The sequence below is a fragment of the Giraffa tippelskirchi genome, chromosome 2 (assembly GCF_054371585.1).
Source record: "Giraffa tippelskirchi isolate mGirTip1 chromosome 2, T2T-mGirTip1v1.2.pri, whole genome shotgun sequence".
Taxonomy (NCBI): Eukaryota; Metazoa; Chordata; class Mammalia; order Artiodactyla; family Giraffidae; genus Giraffa; species Giraffa tippelskirchi.
Window position 1 is genome coordinate 233327998 of NC_137276.1, and position 16994 is coordinate 233344991.

Below are 16994 nucleotides of genomic sequence, written 5' to 3' on the forward strand. Positions count from 1 at the left end.
GAGGGAGGCTGACCACGGGCAGTGGCTGCAGAAGTCGGAGGAAGAACAGCTGGGAGCCCACCTTCAGAAGAGAGTCAGCGGGTGTGGCCTCCCACGAACCCTGTGAAAGGCAGCGATCAAGCCAGGAAGGGTCAGGAAGGGACAGAGGGGCTTCCCTGGAGGGTCCAGGGGTTAAGACTCCACACGCTCACTGCCTGGGGGACGAGTTCGATTCTGGTCAGGGAACTAAGATTCTGCATGCCTCGGGGCACAACCATAAAACAAGAATTCAATATGAAAAAATAAATATTAATAAATTAAAAAAAAATTTTTAAGGACAGAAAAAAACTCAGACTCAGGCAGCTATCTGGGAAACCCCATTTCCTCCTAGAAGCACCAAAAGCTGGGCATGTTTTAGTTATTTGGAAACCTAACACGTGAAGCTGCTGAGTGGCAAGGTGGGAACAAGCCTCCAAGGCTGTGAGCGCTGTGACTTCGGGAGCCCCGAGAACGGAGGCTGACTCTGAAACTACTACTGTCTCCATCTGGGCGATGACTCAAATCACAACTTCCCTCCTCAGCAGGGCTGCCAGATTTAGCAAATAAAAACACCAAACTTCCAGGTCCACTTGAACTTCAGGTGAACAATCTGTTTCAGTGAAGTGTGTCCCAAGTATTGCATCGGACAGAATGATGCTTAAAAACACCAACAACGATTTGAAATTCAAACTGAACTGGGTGTCTTGTATTCTTTCTGCTGACCCTACCCCTTTAGGGCTGAAACTTCACCAGGACCTTCCACCACACATAAAACAAAACTCTCCGATGGCCTGGACTCCTCACCATCTCCTTCTTGCTGTGACGGGGGTGGTTCCTTCACACACGTTTCAAGAAGCTCCCGCTGTGTGATGAGCCCCGAGCTGGGACTCAGCCGCACCACCAGGCCCAAAGCAGAGCAGCCCAAGCCATGGGGGTGTTTCTAAGCAGAAGGACTTGAACATCCAAAGACCGTAAACCTCGAAACCTTACCAGTCATCTGCTTCTCAGCGTGAGTAAGTCCATCAGAGTCTTAGATGGGAAGTCTGCCTAGATGGGAAGCGTGGACATGAGGTCTTACCGGGAGTGGGGGCGGTGGAGGGGAGCGGAGAGGAAAGGAACGCAGTAGGGCAGGCAGGGGGTGTCCCCAGGTGAGGAAAGGTAAGTCAAAATGCTCTAGAGGAACGCTACCATGGCTGGGGACCAAATCCTGTTGCCTGGCAACATAAAAGGCCTACTCACGTTGACAAAACTGGTAGCAAGCATACTCTGCTATCCATCAACTGAGACATCAGTCACCCTGCTGCTCCCTCCCAGGGAAAGCCCATGATTTACAACAGGGGGCAGAGAAGACAGAAGAGAAAAAGAGAAACGTTCAAGGAGGCTCGCGGTTTCAGATCCGGCGCAGAACTCCACCCCCGCTGGTCTGCGGTGACAAACCACAGCTGTCAGCCCCCAGCAGCGCTTACGGGAAGGAGCCGGGCCCTGGTGACAGGCCAGTAAAGGGAGAGGGACAGTCCCCGAGAAGTCCCCCCGATCGACCAGGTGTCGGGGGACAGCCCTCTGGGATCACAGCTTCCCGCTGCCCTATCGGGCAGGAAAGAGTCAAATGCAGATAGAGATGGTCCTGGAACCGCGGGAGAGAAAACCTCAGATCAGCCCCCGCCCTCCCAGCCATCAGCCAGGGGAGGACATCCGTCAGTCAGTCCGAGGCACAGCCATCCCACCAGGAGAGGCAGCGGCTCCAAGGCGGGGGAGGGGGTGGACCCTTCCCAAGGGAGCCTGGAGAGGAGTCTTCACCCTGGGTCAGGGGGGCCCCCCCGGACCCCACCCCGACGCGAGAGTCGAGGCTTCCCAAACACAGCTGCTCCTTCCCTGGAATCAGCCACCAGGACTGCAAGGCAGGACCCGGTCCCGCAGGTCAACAGCACACCCCCCGCCCGCTGTAAATCACCAGCCCGTCACCCAGCCCTCAGCGTCACCCAGCCCTCAGCCCGGGGGACGCGGTTCCCAGGACCCAGCCCGCGGCCACCCCGTGGGAATGCGGCCAAGGCCGTCGGGACGGACGTCAGTGACCCAGACCTCCTCACCCGGGACCCCGGGGAGTGCTGGCCCCCGGGGCAGACATGGGCTCAGCAGAAACACAAGCGATGAGGACCCAGGGAGGCAGGACAGAAGGACACTGGGGTCCCGGCGGGGGGAGGAGCTGCAAAGGGCCCCCCAGTTACCTCAGGGCGGCAAAGGCGGCCCTGCGAGTCGATCACGTCTCTTACCTGCTCCCCCAGGACGTGTCGGGCTGTGCTCGGGCCTGCCAACTGTCCCTAAATGCTGTCGAAGTGTCAGCAGTGGCCCACTGCCAGGAGGAGGGAGACAAGGGTTCAAATCTCAGCTCATCTCCACGGGGCCCGCGGTCTGGGCGTTCTCCTTACCTCCCAGAGCCTCAGTCCCTGTCCCCTCCGCTGCCTGGCAAACCTGTGTGGCCCCGATGGGTTCATGTCCATAAGGGACCGACCCCTGGAGGCCTGGGAGCCCTGTAGATCCTAGTAAAAGGGGACTCTGGGAGCCCCTTGATTCACCCAGCTCCTCTAAGCCTCAGTTTCTGCCTCTGCAACATGTTTCTTAAACGTGCTACCTGGAGCGTGCGCAGCACTTGAGAAAGGGCCTCGGGTACAAAGAGCTCTGCAGCTCTCCTTCCCCTCCTCCCATCGCCCTTGACCTCTGACTACACACCGTCCTCCAGGTAAGTGTCCCCTCCCAGCTGCTAATGCCCAGCCCCCACCATCCAGCCATCTCATCCTCTCTCATCCCCTTCTCCTCCTGCCCTCAATCTTTCCCAGCATCAGGGTCTTTTCCAGTGAGTCAGTTCTTCACATCAGGTGGCCAAAGCATTGGAGTTTCAGCTTCAGCATCAGTCCTTCCAATGAACACTTAGGACTGCTCTCCTTTAGGATGGACTGGTTGGATCTCCTTGCAGTCCAAGGGACTCTCAAGAGTCTTCTCCAACACCACAGTTCAAAAGCATCAGTTCTTGGGCGCTCAGCTTTCTTTATAGCTCAGCTCTCACATCCATACATGACCACTGGAAAAACCATAGCCTTGACTAGACGGACCTTTGTTGGAAAAGTAATATCTCTGCTTTTTAATATGCTATCTAGGTTGGTCATAACCTTCCTTCCAAGGAGTAAGCGTCTTTTAATTTCATGGCTGCAGTCACCATCTGCAGTGATTCTGGAGACCAGAAAAATAAAGTCAGCCACTGTTTCCACTGTTTCCCCATCTATTTGCCATGAAGTGATGGAACTGGATGCCATGATCTTAGTTTTCTGAATGTTGAGCTTTAAGCCAGCTTTTTCACTCTCCTCTTTCACTTTCATCAAGAGGCTCTTTAGTTCCTCTTCACTTTCTGCCATAAAGGTGGTGTCATCTGCATATCTGAGGTTACTGATATTTCTCCCGGCAATCTTGATTCCAGCTTGTGTTTCTTCCAGCCCAGCGTTTCTCATGATGAACTCTGCATATAAGTTAAATAAGCAGGGTGACAATATACAGCCTTGATGTACTCCTTTTCCTATTTGGAACCAGCCTGTTGTTATAACTGTTGCTTCGTGACCTGCATACAGGTTTCTCAAGAGGTAATAGGGAAGGTCTTCTGCAAACAAAACCGATGTCCAGATTTCCCAATAAAGAAGACTACAGCAGGAATTAACATGAGAATTCAGCATACTTGACCGGTTTCCTCTCACTGAAAACATGATTTCCCTGCCATTCAAGGTCCCCAGCACTCGCCCATCCCTTTGGGCTTGGAGGGCTTTCTATCAGGAACAGGTAAGTTAGCTACCTTCTTATCATCCTCTGCCAGATTTTATCTTCACAAGCAACTGAGTTCTTCCCTGCCCTGCCTGGGGTCACCCTTCTATCTACGTTTTCCATATCCCTCCCAACCAGCAGAGGACTGTTTCTTCTTTTACCCATAGGGCATTTTTGCGGTGGCAGTGGTGTTTTTGTTTTGTTTTTTAAGGTAGCAGATTCACCTTAGAAAGGTATTATTTGATGGAAAAATACATCTGGGGCAATAACTTACATTCTTTTTCTTTCATCCAATGCTCTACCTGAACTAACTTAATATGGTAAACTGCAAAAAATGGCCATAATCCTTTGCAGGTGCTTTGCAGATGGAGTTTATTTTTTCCCCACCTCTTGCATTTGGACTAGCCATGTGACTTACCCTGACTAACAGGACATTAACAATTGTGATGCAAGCAGAGCCCTGAAAAAGGGTTGCCCTTTCTGTTCCTGGGGTCGCAAAGAGTCGGACACGACTGAGCGACTTTCACTCACACTCACTCACTTTCTGTTCCCGGAATCTCGGCACCATATGAAGAAGCCTACACTAGCCTGATGGATGAGGTGCGTGAAGGCCACCCATCCAATACCTCAGCTGACAACCAGCCAACTCCTTGACAGATAAAACCATCCCCGGGACTTCCCTGATGGTCCAGTGGTTAAGCATCTGCCTTGCAATGCGAGGGACACTGGTTCAATCCCCGGTCCGGGAAGATCCCACACGCTACAGAGCAAGTAAGTCCGTGTGCCGCAGCTACTGAGCCTGCGTTCTAGAGCCCAGGAGCCCTAGAATCTGTCCTCCACAAGTGAAGCCATGGCAGTCGGGAGCTCTTACACTGCAAAGAAGGGCAGCCACCACTGGCCACAACTAGAGAAAGCCCGCTTGCAACAACCAAAACCCAGCACAGCCAAAAAATAAAATAAGTAAATCTTTTACAGAGCAACCAACCCCCAGCCAACCCATCAACTGACTGTATACTCATGCTGCTGCTGCTGCTGCTGCTAAGTCGCTTCAGGCGTGTCCAACTCTGTGCGACCCCACAGACGGCAGCCCACTGGGCTCCTCCGTCCACAGGATTCTCCAGGCAAGAATACTGGTGTGGGTTGCCATTTCCTTCTCCATGTATACTCATGAGATCAGCCAAAACCTGAGAGCAGAAAACTGCCCAGCAAAACCATCAGCTAAATAAACGTATAAAGCCACTGAGTTTGGTTTGTTTCACAGCAAAAGCTAACTGACACACAACTCCGTTTTTCATTTTTTTTTGGCCACGCTGTGCAGCATGCAGGGTCTTAGTTCCACGACCGGGAGGGAACCCGAGCCACCTCCATTGGCAGCTGGGAGTCTTAACCGGTGGACCACCAGGGAAGTCCCTACAGCTCCAATTTAGAGATGAAGACCCTGAGGCACAAACATTAGGCAGCCTGCCCAGGTCCCACAGCTATTACATGGTAAGCTGAGACTCAAAGCCAGGCAGTATGGCCCAGAGGCCAAGCTTCACCAGCTGACCCACAGTTAAGTCAGCTAAGCTTCAAACATTTCCCCCCGCACTGCTCCCCCAAAGGAGGTTAAAGGACTGGTCGTGGCTCCACAAATACAAAACGGGCAACTGTCAGCACTGAATAACCCTTACTATTTTGCATTTATGCTGTACTTAAGAGTTGCAAAGTCTCCTGACACACTCTAACCATTTTAAAAATAACAAAAGTGGCCTGAAGGTTTGCAATCACAGGACTGCATCTGACTCATGGTAGGAAAATGAGTTGAGTGAGTAACACAGTGTGGTCTACACATGCAGTGGAAATATTATTCAGCCTTAAAAAAGGGATGAAATTCCAACACAGACTTCATGGATAAACCTTGAAGACATGATGCTTAAGTGAAAAACACCAGTCACAAAAGGACAAACTCTGTGTAAGTCTACTTTCATGGGGTACTTGGAGGAGTCAAGTTCACAGACAGAGAAAGCAGAATGGTGGTTGTCAAAGGCTGGGGAGAGGGCGGAGTGGGGAATTATTATTACAAAGCACAGGGTCACAACTTGGGAAAATGATAAAGTTCTAAGGATGGATGGTGGTGACGGCTGCCCAACAGTAAGAATGTACTTAATGTTACTGAATTGTACACTTGAAAATAGTTAAAATGGTAAAACCTATGTTAAGTGCCGCTTAACGCAATTTTTCAAGAAGGAAAAATATAACAGGGGTTGGGACGGGCAGTGACAATATGATAGGCTTGGGGCCACTATTAGACTAGTTAGATTCCAAGGAGCAGAGGAAGCAAGAAACTCATTCAGTGCTGAGTCACAGGGCTCCACCCCCTCGTCAGAAGGTCCCAGTCACATACTGAAGGCTAGATGGGCTGGCAGATACGTCAAAGCCACCTTAAAGACAAGCTCTGGCTCACAGACAAAAACCCTCAAATCAATCCAAGTCTGTTTCCTGCCCCCGCTCAACCCAGGGGCAAAAAAAGCGTCCTGCCTCCTCTTAGCAGAACCCAGATTAGGTTCTCAAGATCACAGGACTGGATCTGACTCATGGTAGGAAAATGAGTTGACATCAGGAACAATAAAGTCAGTGCAAATTACTGATGAGCAGACACAATGTCTACCAGCCCAACAACCACAGATCTTTGTAAACTCTTTTTGGAAAACTAAGCTGTATAAGTCTTTCCCTCTGTAAATCTCGGTTGTTCCCCTGAGACTATGGATGGATGGATACGAACACTCCAGACATCATAAAACCACACCACAGTATTACCCCTTTTTTATTTTCAAGAAAAATTGTGTGTGTGTGTTAGTTATTCAGTCGTGTCCGACTCTTTGCGACCCCGTGGACTATAGCTCACCAGGGTCCTCTGTCCATGGGATTCTCCAGGCAAGAAAAAGGATACATATAAATATTAACAGAAGGTATGGGGACTTATTTTCTTCTGAATTTTCTAAACTTTTTTTTAAAATGAAGTCTAAGGTCACATGGGGGCTCCTCTGGTGGCTCAGTGGTAAAGAACCCGCCTGCCAATGCAGGAGATGCGGGTTTGATCACTGGGTCAGGCAGATCCCCTGGAGAAGGAAATGGCACCCACTCCAGGATTCTTGCCTGGGAAATCCCATGGACAGAGGAGCCTGGTGGGCTACAGTCCATGGGTTTGCAAAATAGTCGGACACAACTTAGTGGCTAAACAACAATAACAGGTCATACAGGGATTCCGTCATCAAATATTATCTCATTTAAGTCCTAAGAGGGGCTTCCCTGGTAGCTCAGCTGGTAAAGAATCCTCCTGCAATGTGGGAGACCTGGGTTCAATCCCTGGGTTGTGAAGACCCCCTGGAGATGGGAAAGGCTACCCACTCCAGTATTCTGTCCTGAAGAATTCCATGAGCTGTATAGTCCATGGGGTCGCAAAGAGTCGGACACGACTGAGCAGCTTTAACTTCACTAAGTCCGAAGGACACCTAACTCTCATGGTCCGTGACCATCACTGTTTCACTGTTTTCAGATCACTGCTGCCACAGCGATGAGGATGCTGAGGCTCTGAGAACACAGTGCCTTATAACACACACTTGGGGGAGATGCTCTGAAGGCATCTCTGACACCATCACCACTACACACAGTCAGAGGGGATTTGTAAACATATCCAGGAAGGGGCAGAGGTAAGAGCAGAGGAGGAAAACAGGAAGCCCCACTTCGCAGCTGCTGGAGGGAGGCCCGCCCCCCTCGCCACCAGGAAGACACAGACGCACCAACAGACCCGGCCACCTGGCCAAGCCCAGATGGCCCACCGTCCGCAGAGATGAAAAACAAGGACATCCGTGCCCAGCCTTGGCCTTCGAGGGCCCTTTCACTTCCACGGCCAGAGACCAACAAGGTCCCCGGAGGCTGAGGTGCAGGGGTCACTCTGAGGCTTCTCTGCCCTTCTTCCTGCCCACTTGTAAGGAGGAAGGAATTTGGGGCGGGGGAGGGTTGCAGGCATAAGGCCGGGCAGGACTCCCTCACCATTCATCTTGGGCTCTGCCAGCGGATGGAGAGTGCTCAGCCCCAGGGTCTACACTGTGTGATGAAGTCTGACGCCTCCGCGGCTTGCCCACGGGACTCAGTCATTGCATGACCATGGTTCTCACTGGCCAAGAGATGAGAGGGAAATGCAAAGCCACAATTCACGACTGGCCGCAGGAGTGCCCGCCCAACCCAGCCCCCTTCTATCTTTTTCCGTCTAAGAGGACTGGGGTGCAGAAAAAAAGGGAGTGGTGTGAAATCTATTCCAGATGTGTCGAAGCCAACTGGGGACTCACCCACCAGATCAGATTTGAATCAACCCAGCCCAGATGGAGCTGGATTTGCCAGTCTGCTCACTGAGCCACACGACAGGGGACAAGCTGCGAGGAACACAACAATCAAAAGGGAAAGCTCTGCATGCCAAGGGAGGGCTGGAGGAGCATCTGGTCAACCTCTCATTCACTTACTGGTTCGTTGGCTCATTTCCTCAAGACTTGAACACCTTCTGTATGCTGGCACTGCAGACATGGAAATGACCCAAGCAGACCAAATTCTCTAAGTCTGGAAATCAGTGGGGTTTCACTACCATCAACAAGTAAACGGTAAGCGGTCACAGGGTGAGAACCACTGTGGAGAAAAGGCCTATCGAGGAACGAGGGCTGGAGTGATGGAGATGGTGGGCCGGCAGCTATCATTTCAACGTGAAACCTAAAAGGCCTCGTTGATACAAAGAAAAGAAAGTGAAGTTGCTCAGTCGTGTCCAACTCTCTGCAACCCCATGGACTGCAGCCCACCAGGCTCCTCCGTCCATGGGATTCTCCAGGCAAGAACACTGGAGTGGGCTGCCATTCCCTTCTCCAGGGGATGTTCCCGACCCAGGGATTGAACCCGGGTCTCCCGCATTGCAAGCGGATTCTTTACCCTCTGAGCCACCACGAAGTGTCATCTGAACAGAAACCTGAAGGAGACGGGCTGGACCATGCAAATCCTGCCGTTAAGACAACAACACAAGAGGGGCCCGCAAGTTCAAAGACCCTGAGGCGGGATGAGGTTTCGCATCCGCTCCGTCAAAGGAGGTCACTGCCCGCCAGCCAGGGCTGGCAACCTGAAGGGCCCACCTCCAGAGGCCCCTGAACACAGAGGTCCCTTCAGCAGTTCCGCTCCAAAATCTCAGCGCTGGGGACCCAGTGGGGACGCCACTCCCGAGGCTCCAAGGGGACGCCTTCACAGGCCCCTGCAAAGTCCCCCGACGGCACGGGGACCTCTGTGGCCTCAAAAGGCCCAAGGATTCAAGTGACGAAGACTTTCAGAAGAGGAGATTTCATGCCCGCCTCAGGACTGACCCAATGTTTACAGCATCAGAAATTTCTCCTCCAATCTAACCAGAACCCTTCACACTACGAGGTCAAGACCACTACCACCCTGGGCTACGGTGGGTGAGACACGTCCCCCAACAGGGGGGCACCTTGAAGGCTGTGACACAGGGCACCCTGGGGGGAGGATGCCTCGGGGTGGGGGTTAGGGGGCTTCTGGGGACTGGTGAGCACCTTCTGGAGAAGGATTTCTCCCTGGAAAGCTACAGGCCTGGGTGGAGTGCAGAGGGAAAAGGAGAGTGAAATGGCTGAGGCTTCTCGCAGGCCAAGGCGGCCCGGGCCCTGTGATGTCATACATCTCAGGGCAGCAGGCCAGGGAAGGGCGGGTTTCAGGCCGCCCGTGTGTCTAGGAGCCAAGGCAGTGTCTGCGTCAGGTTCCAAGCAGAAAGCTCGGCTCAGGGTGCGGAGCTGCAAAACCCCAACCTGCAGCGAGCATCTCGGCAGAACCACCAAACATCAAAGGGATCCCAATGAGACGTCTGAGGGTGCCCAGAGCAGGGCCAGGGAGAGGAATGTCCCAGCCCTGGCCCCAGATCCTCCATGGCTCCAATCTTAACGCATTCCTGGGGCTCCCCTTTTCAAGGGCTCCCCTTTTCCCGCTGCCTCCCCACCTCCAGGCCCAATAACACGCGGTGCACACGCAGAGGGGCCTCGCAGGGGAACCCGCCCTTGCTGAGCATCGGCGTACAGGCAGGGACGTGGGGAGGCAGCGTCTTTCGTCAGCAAACACACGGCAGGGACGGGATCTCAGTATGGACCAACTCCTGAGCCCACGTGTGCCCCGGGGGTGAGCCGGCCGGCTGTGCCGTGTGTCGGGAGCTCTCATCCCTCCTCAGCCTGACCCCGGGAGGTCTGCACACCACTGACGATCCACGGAAGACGCCCTCTGAAGCCAGCAGCCCCAGCGGCCGCCCCACTTCCTGGTCTCCGGTCCTCTGTCGCCTATCTGTGCTCTCAGGACAAAGAAGCAACGATTCAAGAGAGGGAAACGGTCAGCTCCTCCCAAACCTGGAAGGAGAATTCGAGGGAAGCAGTGTTCTTCCTGGGGCTGACAGGCAGTCACTAGGGAGGCAGAGGACAAGCCGGATGTTCTAATCACAGCCTCCCGTCCATGTCAGCTGGCCTGGCCACCTGGGAAGTGGACCAGGTTCCAACTCCAGCAGCGAGGCATTGCCCAGCAGTGACCACTGACCCTGCTCAGTCATGTCCGACTCTTTGCCATCCCGTGGACTGTAGCCTACCAGGCGCCTCCATCCATGGGATTTTCCAGGCAAGAGCACTGGAGTGGGTAGCCTTTCCCTCCTCCAGGGGAATCTTCCAACCCAGGGATCGAACCCAGGTCTCCCGCACTGCAGGCAGAATTTTTACCATCTGAGCCACCCGTGGGGGTGTCCCAATGCCAGCATCCACATCCCATTAACAGCACTGAGAGCTGGAATGAAGGCAGGCTGTGGGGTGAGGAAAACAAGGGACCAACTCCAAACGCGCCTCCTGACGAAGTCACGGCTCTCCTGCACCCCGACCTCCAGCAGGGGGGGCCCGGAGGTCGGAGGTGCCCATGGCGCCGTGCAGGGCGACGGGCAGACCGGGCGCTTACCTGCCTCGCCACCCTCCGAGCCTCCCAGTAGGGCTTCGAGTCTTCCACGGCCTTGCCGATCTTCTTCACCAGCTCATCCAGCTTCACCGTCGCTTCGACCAGGACGGAGCGGAACTTCTGACGGATGTCCTGCGGACAGGAAATTGAGGACAGAGTTCAGGCTTAAGGAGCCCGTGGCAATCTGCTTGACTTCCCCAGAAGCATCCAGAAGGGCCTCCACTCGACCATAAAGCCTGTGCGTACAAGCCCATGTCTACAACGACGGCCCCCGAGAGAACCTGGCGTGATACTGCAAGCATCCCAGCACCTGTGCCGGACGGTATGGCAGCCCCCAGCTGCACGTGGCTACTGAGCGCTTGACCCTGGCTAGCAAGACGGACAGAAGGAGTTTTTCCTTTAGTTCATTTTATTTAGATATGCTTAAACAATCAATGAGGCCATGACCACCGTATCAGACAGCGCCAGTCAGACCGCAAAGCTGCGTCCGGGGAAGGTGCCTAACCCAGTCACCCCTGGCAGTTTCAGTCCATGATGATGGCGGCGTTTGTCACACTGCCATGACGTCCCCAGTCCTCTGATATGGTCAGCACTAAACAGCATGTGCCAACTTCCAACAGGCCAGACCCTGTGCTCTGCCTTGGGCTCGGTCCCTGCCTTCAGGACGCCTCCAGTCCGGTGGGTGAGAGGAGGTCACCTACAGCCCATCCCCGGAGAGTGTGTGAGGACGGGACCAGCACAGCCGCCGTGGGGCCCAGGACCCAGAGCCTCAGCAGGCCAGGTAAGGGTGGTGGGAGACTCGCCCTTAGAGGGGGACTCATGGGGAGCTCCCAGGGGTACCATCTGCACAGAGGCCGGAAGCACGGATGGGCACTTGGGGAGGAGGGAAACTCGGAGTCCAGAGCAGCCCAGAGCCACACCCACGGTGGGGGGAGGGATCGCGCTGGCACCTTCCAGAGACTGCAGGAAGCTGGACGTCCGGAATGTGGAGAATGGCTAGAGATAAGGGCGGCCACCCCCTCTGGAGATGCCACGAGCCATGCGGGCCTGGGCAGGCATCTGGGAGAGGGGAACAGGGAGGTGGGTGGCACCAGGCTTCACCGCAGCGTAAAAGTCAGGAAACCAGATCCACAGATGCCCCGAGGAGAAGAAGAATCACAAAGACAGTTTGGTTCCAGCTCTAGGAGGACACACTGGGGGGGCGGTCAGGGCTTCAGAGACCCGGTCCCCTCCACCCTTCCTCCCCCAGGGAGCTGGCCTGGCACGATCACAGCCTGGGGAGTCTGTGTGCATCAGGGGCAGACGTGGGCACAGGGGGAGGAGGAACAGCTCATGATCAACAGCCGCAGGGCCCCAAGAGCAGCCGACCACCCCGCTGGCACACACGTGTGCGCCACTGGCTGCAAAGGGGCTGCCTCAGTATCTGAAAACTGCTTCTAAACAGGAAATTATAAGGCCCTCTTGGGTCAATGGGATAGCTCATGGCGGGCAAGAAGGCCCCGATCACGCCTAACTCGCTCTCCCCCCATCATTTCGCGCCGTGGGCTTTCTAGGTGGGTTTGAAACATACGAACGTGGCCTTTGTCTTACACGGAGCGTCTCAGCTCCCCCCTGCTTCTGACACAGGCCGTGGTCCCTCCCCCAGTCCTGTGTCCTCACCGGAAGCTGCCCCGCCTTCCCCCTTCTCTGGCCAGGTCTGCAGTCACATGCTACAGCTACAGCTGCTGAGGACAGAACAAGCTAGACTTGTCCTCCAGAGGACACGCATGCGGGCCGCCCGGGGACACGCAAAGCCCTGCTGAGCGGCTGTTGGGCTTGACTTGCAGTCCATGGGAGGCAATGTGTTGTCTGCAGCTCCAGACTTTCAGCAGAGATGGAGCTAAACCGGGTTAAACCTCTTTCTGCGAGCTCCGATCGAGGCACTTCTTTACGCATCGTTTTTATTACCTATAAAATGGTTCTTTTCCATCTCACAGGGAGGGCTGTTAGCTCCTAAGAGCTAACACCTAGATCGGGCAACACGGCGCCCCATTCCTACCCGGCAACCCCGGGCTAGAAGTAGAGGAGAAGACATCCCTTAGAGACGGTCCTTTCTGGCCCCATGCCCTGTGCCTGAGCCACGACCAGCCCGCTTCACCCACTGACCTCCCCTTCCCAGCCCTCGGAGACTTCCGATTGCGCAGAGCTATTCCTGGCACCAGTGACTATAACAGCTGGGTAACTAATAGCTAGCTCTGGACACACAGTAGGTACTCAATAAATGCACACAATGTTTTTTTTTCCCCTGGCATAAAAAGAGACCCATGATTCTACAAAGGGGTGGCTCTGAGGGGCAGCTGACCCGAGAGAGGAAAACCCGCTTCGCAGACGCACCCACATGCACAACTGCATCTCCAGGCCACAGGCGGGAAAACCGGGGCCCAGATCAGTTGGCACGTGACCGGGGGCGGGTCACAGCACCACTCTACCTATACCCTCTCTGGGAAGTGAGAATCGGGCCCCAGACCAGCAGCCCACGGACCCACAGGCTTCGTGCCCTTGGCTGTACGCTATATGCTAAATGGGAAACTTACATAATTTATCCATTTCAGGAAAACTCATTTTATTTTAATTTAGATTCCAAATTCCTCGTAAAAAAACAAATTTTGTTTTTGTTTTTTGTAAATCAGATGATCAGGCAACACTGGGCCCCCGTTCCTACCTGGCAACCACTGGTTAAAAGTGGAGAAGACACCCCCGAGAGACGGTCCTTTCTGGTGCCCAGGCCCTGTGTCTGAGCCACAGCCAGCCCGCTTCACCCACTGACCTCCCCTTCTCAGCCCTCAGAGACGTCTGATTTGCCCAGAACTATTCCGGGCACCAGCGACTATAATATAAGCCACCTGCCTGCATGAGGGGGCATGCAGGGAACAGATGGACAGTCTCCCACAGGGCAGACACAGATGCTTTTATCCATCTGTGTATGCAGTCACTAACAACCTGACCAGCTAGGTGCTACGGCTGCTGTTTGTTAATTGAAGTGCAGTTGGCTTTCAGCGCTGTGCCAGCGTCAGGTGTGCAGTGCAGAGATCGAGTGATACAGACACATCTCTTCTTCTCGGATTCTTCTCCATTACAGGTCACTGCAAGACACTGAGGACAGTTCCCCGTGCGCGCCACGGGTGTGGTCCACACTGTACAAAGAGGGAAACTGAGGCACAGCATGACCAGGGAGCCTGCCCAAGCTCACAACGCTGAGACGTGGCAGAGCTTCACCACGTAGTGGATGTGAGGGAGAAGGCAATGGCATCCCACTCCAGTACTCTTGCCTGGAAAATCCCGTGGACGGAGGAGCCTGGTAGGCTTCAGTCCATGGTGTCGCTAGGAGTCGGACTCCACTGAGCAACTTCACTTTCACTTTTCATTTTCATGCATTGGAGAAGGAGGTGGCAGCCCACTCCAGTGTTCTTGCCTGGAGAATCCCAGGGACGGGGGAGCCTGGTGGGCTGCCGTCTATGGGGTCGCACAGAGTCGGACACGACTGAAGCGACTTAGCAGCAGCAGCAGTGGATGTAAGAGTTGGACTATAAAGAAAGCTGAGCTCAGAATTATTGATGCTTTTGAACTGTGGTGTTGGAGAAGACTCTTGAGAGTCCCTTGGACTGCAAGGAGATCCAACCAGTCCATCCTAAAGGAGAGCAGTCCTAAGTGTTCATTGGAAGGACTGATGCTGAAGCTGAAACTCCAATTCTCTGGCCACCTGATGCGAAGAGCTGACTCATTTGAAAAGACCCTGATGCTGGGAAGGATTGAGGGCGGGAGGAGAAGGGGACGACAGAGGATGAGATGGTTGGATGGCATCACCGACTCAATGGACATGGGTAAATTCTGGGAGTTGGTGATGGACAGGGAGGCCTGGTATGCTGTGGTTCATGGGGTTGCAAAGAGTTGGACACGACTGAGTGACTGAACCTGAACTGAACTGAGTGCGTTAAGTACTAAAGTCTACCTAACCCTAACCCAGATACATACCAATGACAGCCAGACCCAGAGAGAGAGTCATCCCAGCCAGGACTTGGAGAGAGGGGGATTTCATCAGACAGAGAAGGGGGCATCGCAGCTGAAAGACCAGCAAAGCCAAGGGCAGCAGGTGGGAGGGCCAGCGGACAGAAGGCCACAGGAGCTGCTCCCAGGCTCTGACCTCAATCCCATGTGCACCAGGAGACGGGGTAGGTTTCTCCAACGAGCCTCCATTTACCTCCCAAGCACCTGCTGTCAGTAATGCCTGAACACCGCTCTGCCTCTTCCCTGGGGGTCCCATGGTTAAGAATCCGCACTTACGTCGCGGGGGGGGCAACGTGCGATCCCTGGTCGGGGTACTAAGATCCCACAGGCTGTAAGACCAATAAATAAATAAATGGATACGGACAGAAAAGAGGTTTTTTTTAAAAAAAGAAAAGTAAACCTCAGGATGTGAACACAACTTTCCGGGCCGCAACAACATACACGCTGAACGCTGATTGCAACTTGGTCCTGCCGGGAGGAAGGGGGGCGGGGCAGAGGAGGGAGACTGAAGCCTCCTCTTCCCCAGTGGCGTGGTGGGGTAAGAACTGAAACAAAAACGTCCAGAAGCAGCCACACAAAGCCTGCTATTGAGAGCAACGGAAGTAAACACCTAAATAATCAGCTAAAATATGTTAAACTGATCGATTAAATTGCCCCTAAGAGAGAGAAATACAGGGCTGGGGTGGGAGGATGGGATACTAGTTGGGAGGGGTTGTTTTGTCTTTGTTTTTCGCCCTTTTTAAAAATTGTAGTAAATTATCTCAGTGGATTTTTAAGCAGAAGCATCCGCAGATCAAATCTGGGTTGGGGTCCCCACATGAATCTGGTGGGCAGATTCAGGGACCACCAGCCTGGTCGAGCACGTGACCATCAAAGGCTGCTGAGTCCAAGAGATATCATTTGACATTAGCATCTCCCTCCATCAAACAGGCTGTGCTGCCAGGGATGACGCAGGGCTGGCTGGCAGCCAAACAACTGTTCATCCAAGACGTGTTAAACGCCAAACACAAAGCCAGCCTTCTCCCTGATAAAAGAGAGTGGGCCTAGTTCTTCCACCATTCCACAGAGGGGCATGGCTGTCCGAGTAATAATTCAGCATAAAATCCTGAGGTGTGAGAGCCCACAAAACCAACATCTTCCCTGCCTACCCAACGTACCAGCCCTGATTTTACTGGACCTCACCCTGGTCTCAGAACTGACCCCATGCCTGGCCATCAGTACGGGATACTCCGAGCTTCAGTGATTGTTAAGGCGGGGCACGGGACCCATCAGAACCAGTAAGATTTCATTCCGGGACTTTTCTGAAACTGTTAAGAGGAACTTTTTGGCACGGAGATGGCTGAGACGATGGAATAAAAGCTGGAGCAGATGGCAGCCATCTTGGCACCATGAGGGAAGGAGTCCCAGTGACATTTTGCGCTTTGGGACCTAGCAGTGCTTTACAGTCTAACCCTAAACCCCACTTCCCCGAGCCAAAGTGGCACACACACAGACGCACACAATTGTCACCCCTGCTCCATGTTTTGTTTAAGCTAGTTGGAACTGGATTTCTGTCCTTTGCAACTGAACTAAGTCTCTTTAAAAAAAAAATACTGAAAAATACTGTATGCCTTAAGGAAGTCATGCTAATGTACTCAGGGAGGGGAAAGTCAATCACAGTCTACAAGGTGGCAAAGTTCCGTAACTAAATACAGGTAATTGCTAGAGGGCTTCTGCCCCTGACAGTAAAGCCAGACATACGAGGAGCTTCTGGGGAACTTAATTCAACCTATTCTGTAGAAAGAATTTCTCTCTTTTTTTTTTTTTCAATCCATCTGAAAGCCAGCTGGCCACAGCTGAACTTGTCCTTTCTGCCTTATTTCCTCCTTCGAGAAAGGACACCCCCCTGGTTCTTTGTCATCTACAATTACAAGCACTATGTCTCCCAAGATCAGAGTTGGGGTTGCTTCCTGGGGTGTCTAGGGAGGAGAGCCAACTGTTTCCCCTGCACTAAGTGATCCACAGATAAGTTCAGAAGACATCTCGGGAGAAGGAGCAGACCTTTCACCAGTCAAGAAAAACAAGCCACACACCAGCCAGGGCTGTTTACCAGCTGATTTTTTCTTTTTTTTTAGATCAGCATTTGAAGG

General features: G+C 53.5%; 1 protein-coding gene and 1 long non-coding RNA gene across 5 annotated transcripts in view; both read right to left on the reverse strand.

Moving 5' to 3' along the window:
- SH3BP5 (SH3 domain binding protein 5) overlaps positions 1 to 16994 on the reverse strand; it is a 78393-nt gene that overhangs the window by 35865 nt on the left and 25534 nt on the right. For 2 of the 4 annotated variants that reach the window (XM_081573225.1, XM_081573226.1), the window contains exons 3-4: positions 10825 to 10953; positions 2289 to 2368 (exon numbers count right to left, since the gene is read on the reverse strand). Coding sequence is in view for 2 of the 4 variants with exons in the window: in XM_081573224.1 (XP_081429350.1) it covers positions 10825 to 10953 (129 nt within the window). In the remaining 2 variants the exon portion in view is untranslated. The remainder of the gene's footprint in view (positions 1 to 2288; positions 2369 to 10824; positions 10954 to 16994) is intronic. The other 2 variants (XM_081573224.1, XM_081573223.1) reach the window with 1 other exon arrangement.
- Positions 3994 to 9496, reverse strand: LOC145539348 (uncharacterized). The gene is made up of 2 exons (XR_014077733.1): positions 8791 to 9496; positions 3994 to 7277 (listed from the first exon to the last, which is right to left on the reverse strand). It is a non-coding gene; the product is annotated as an uncharacterized LOC145539348 (long non-coding RNA).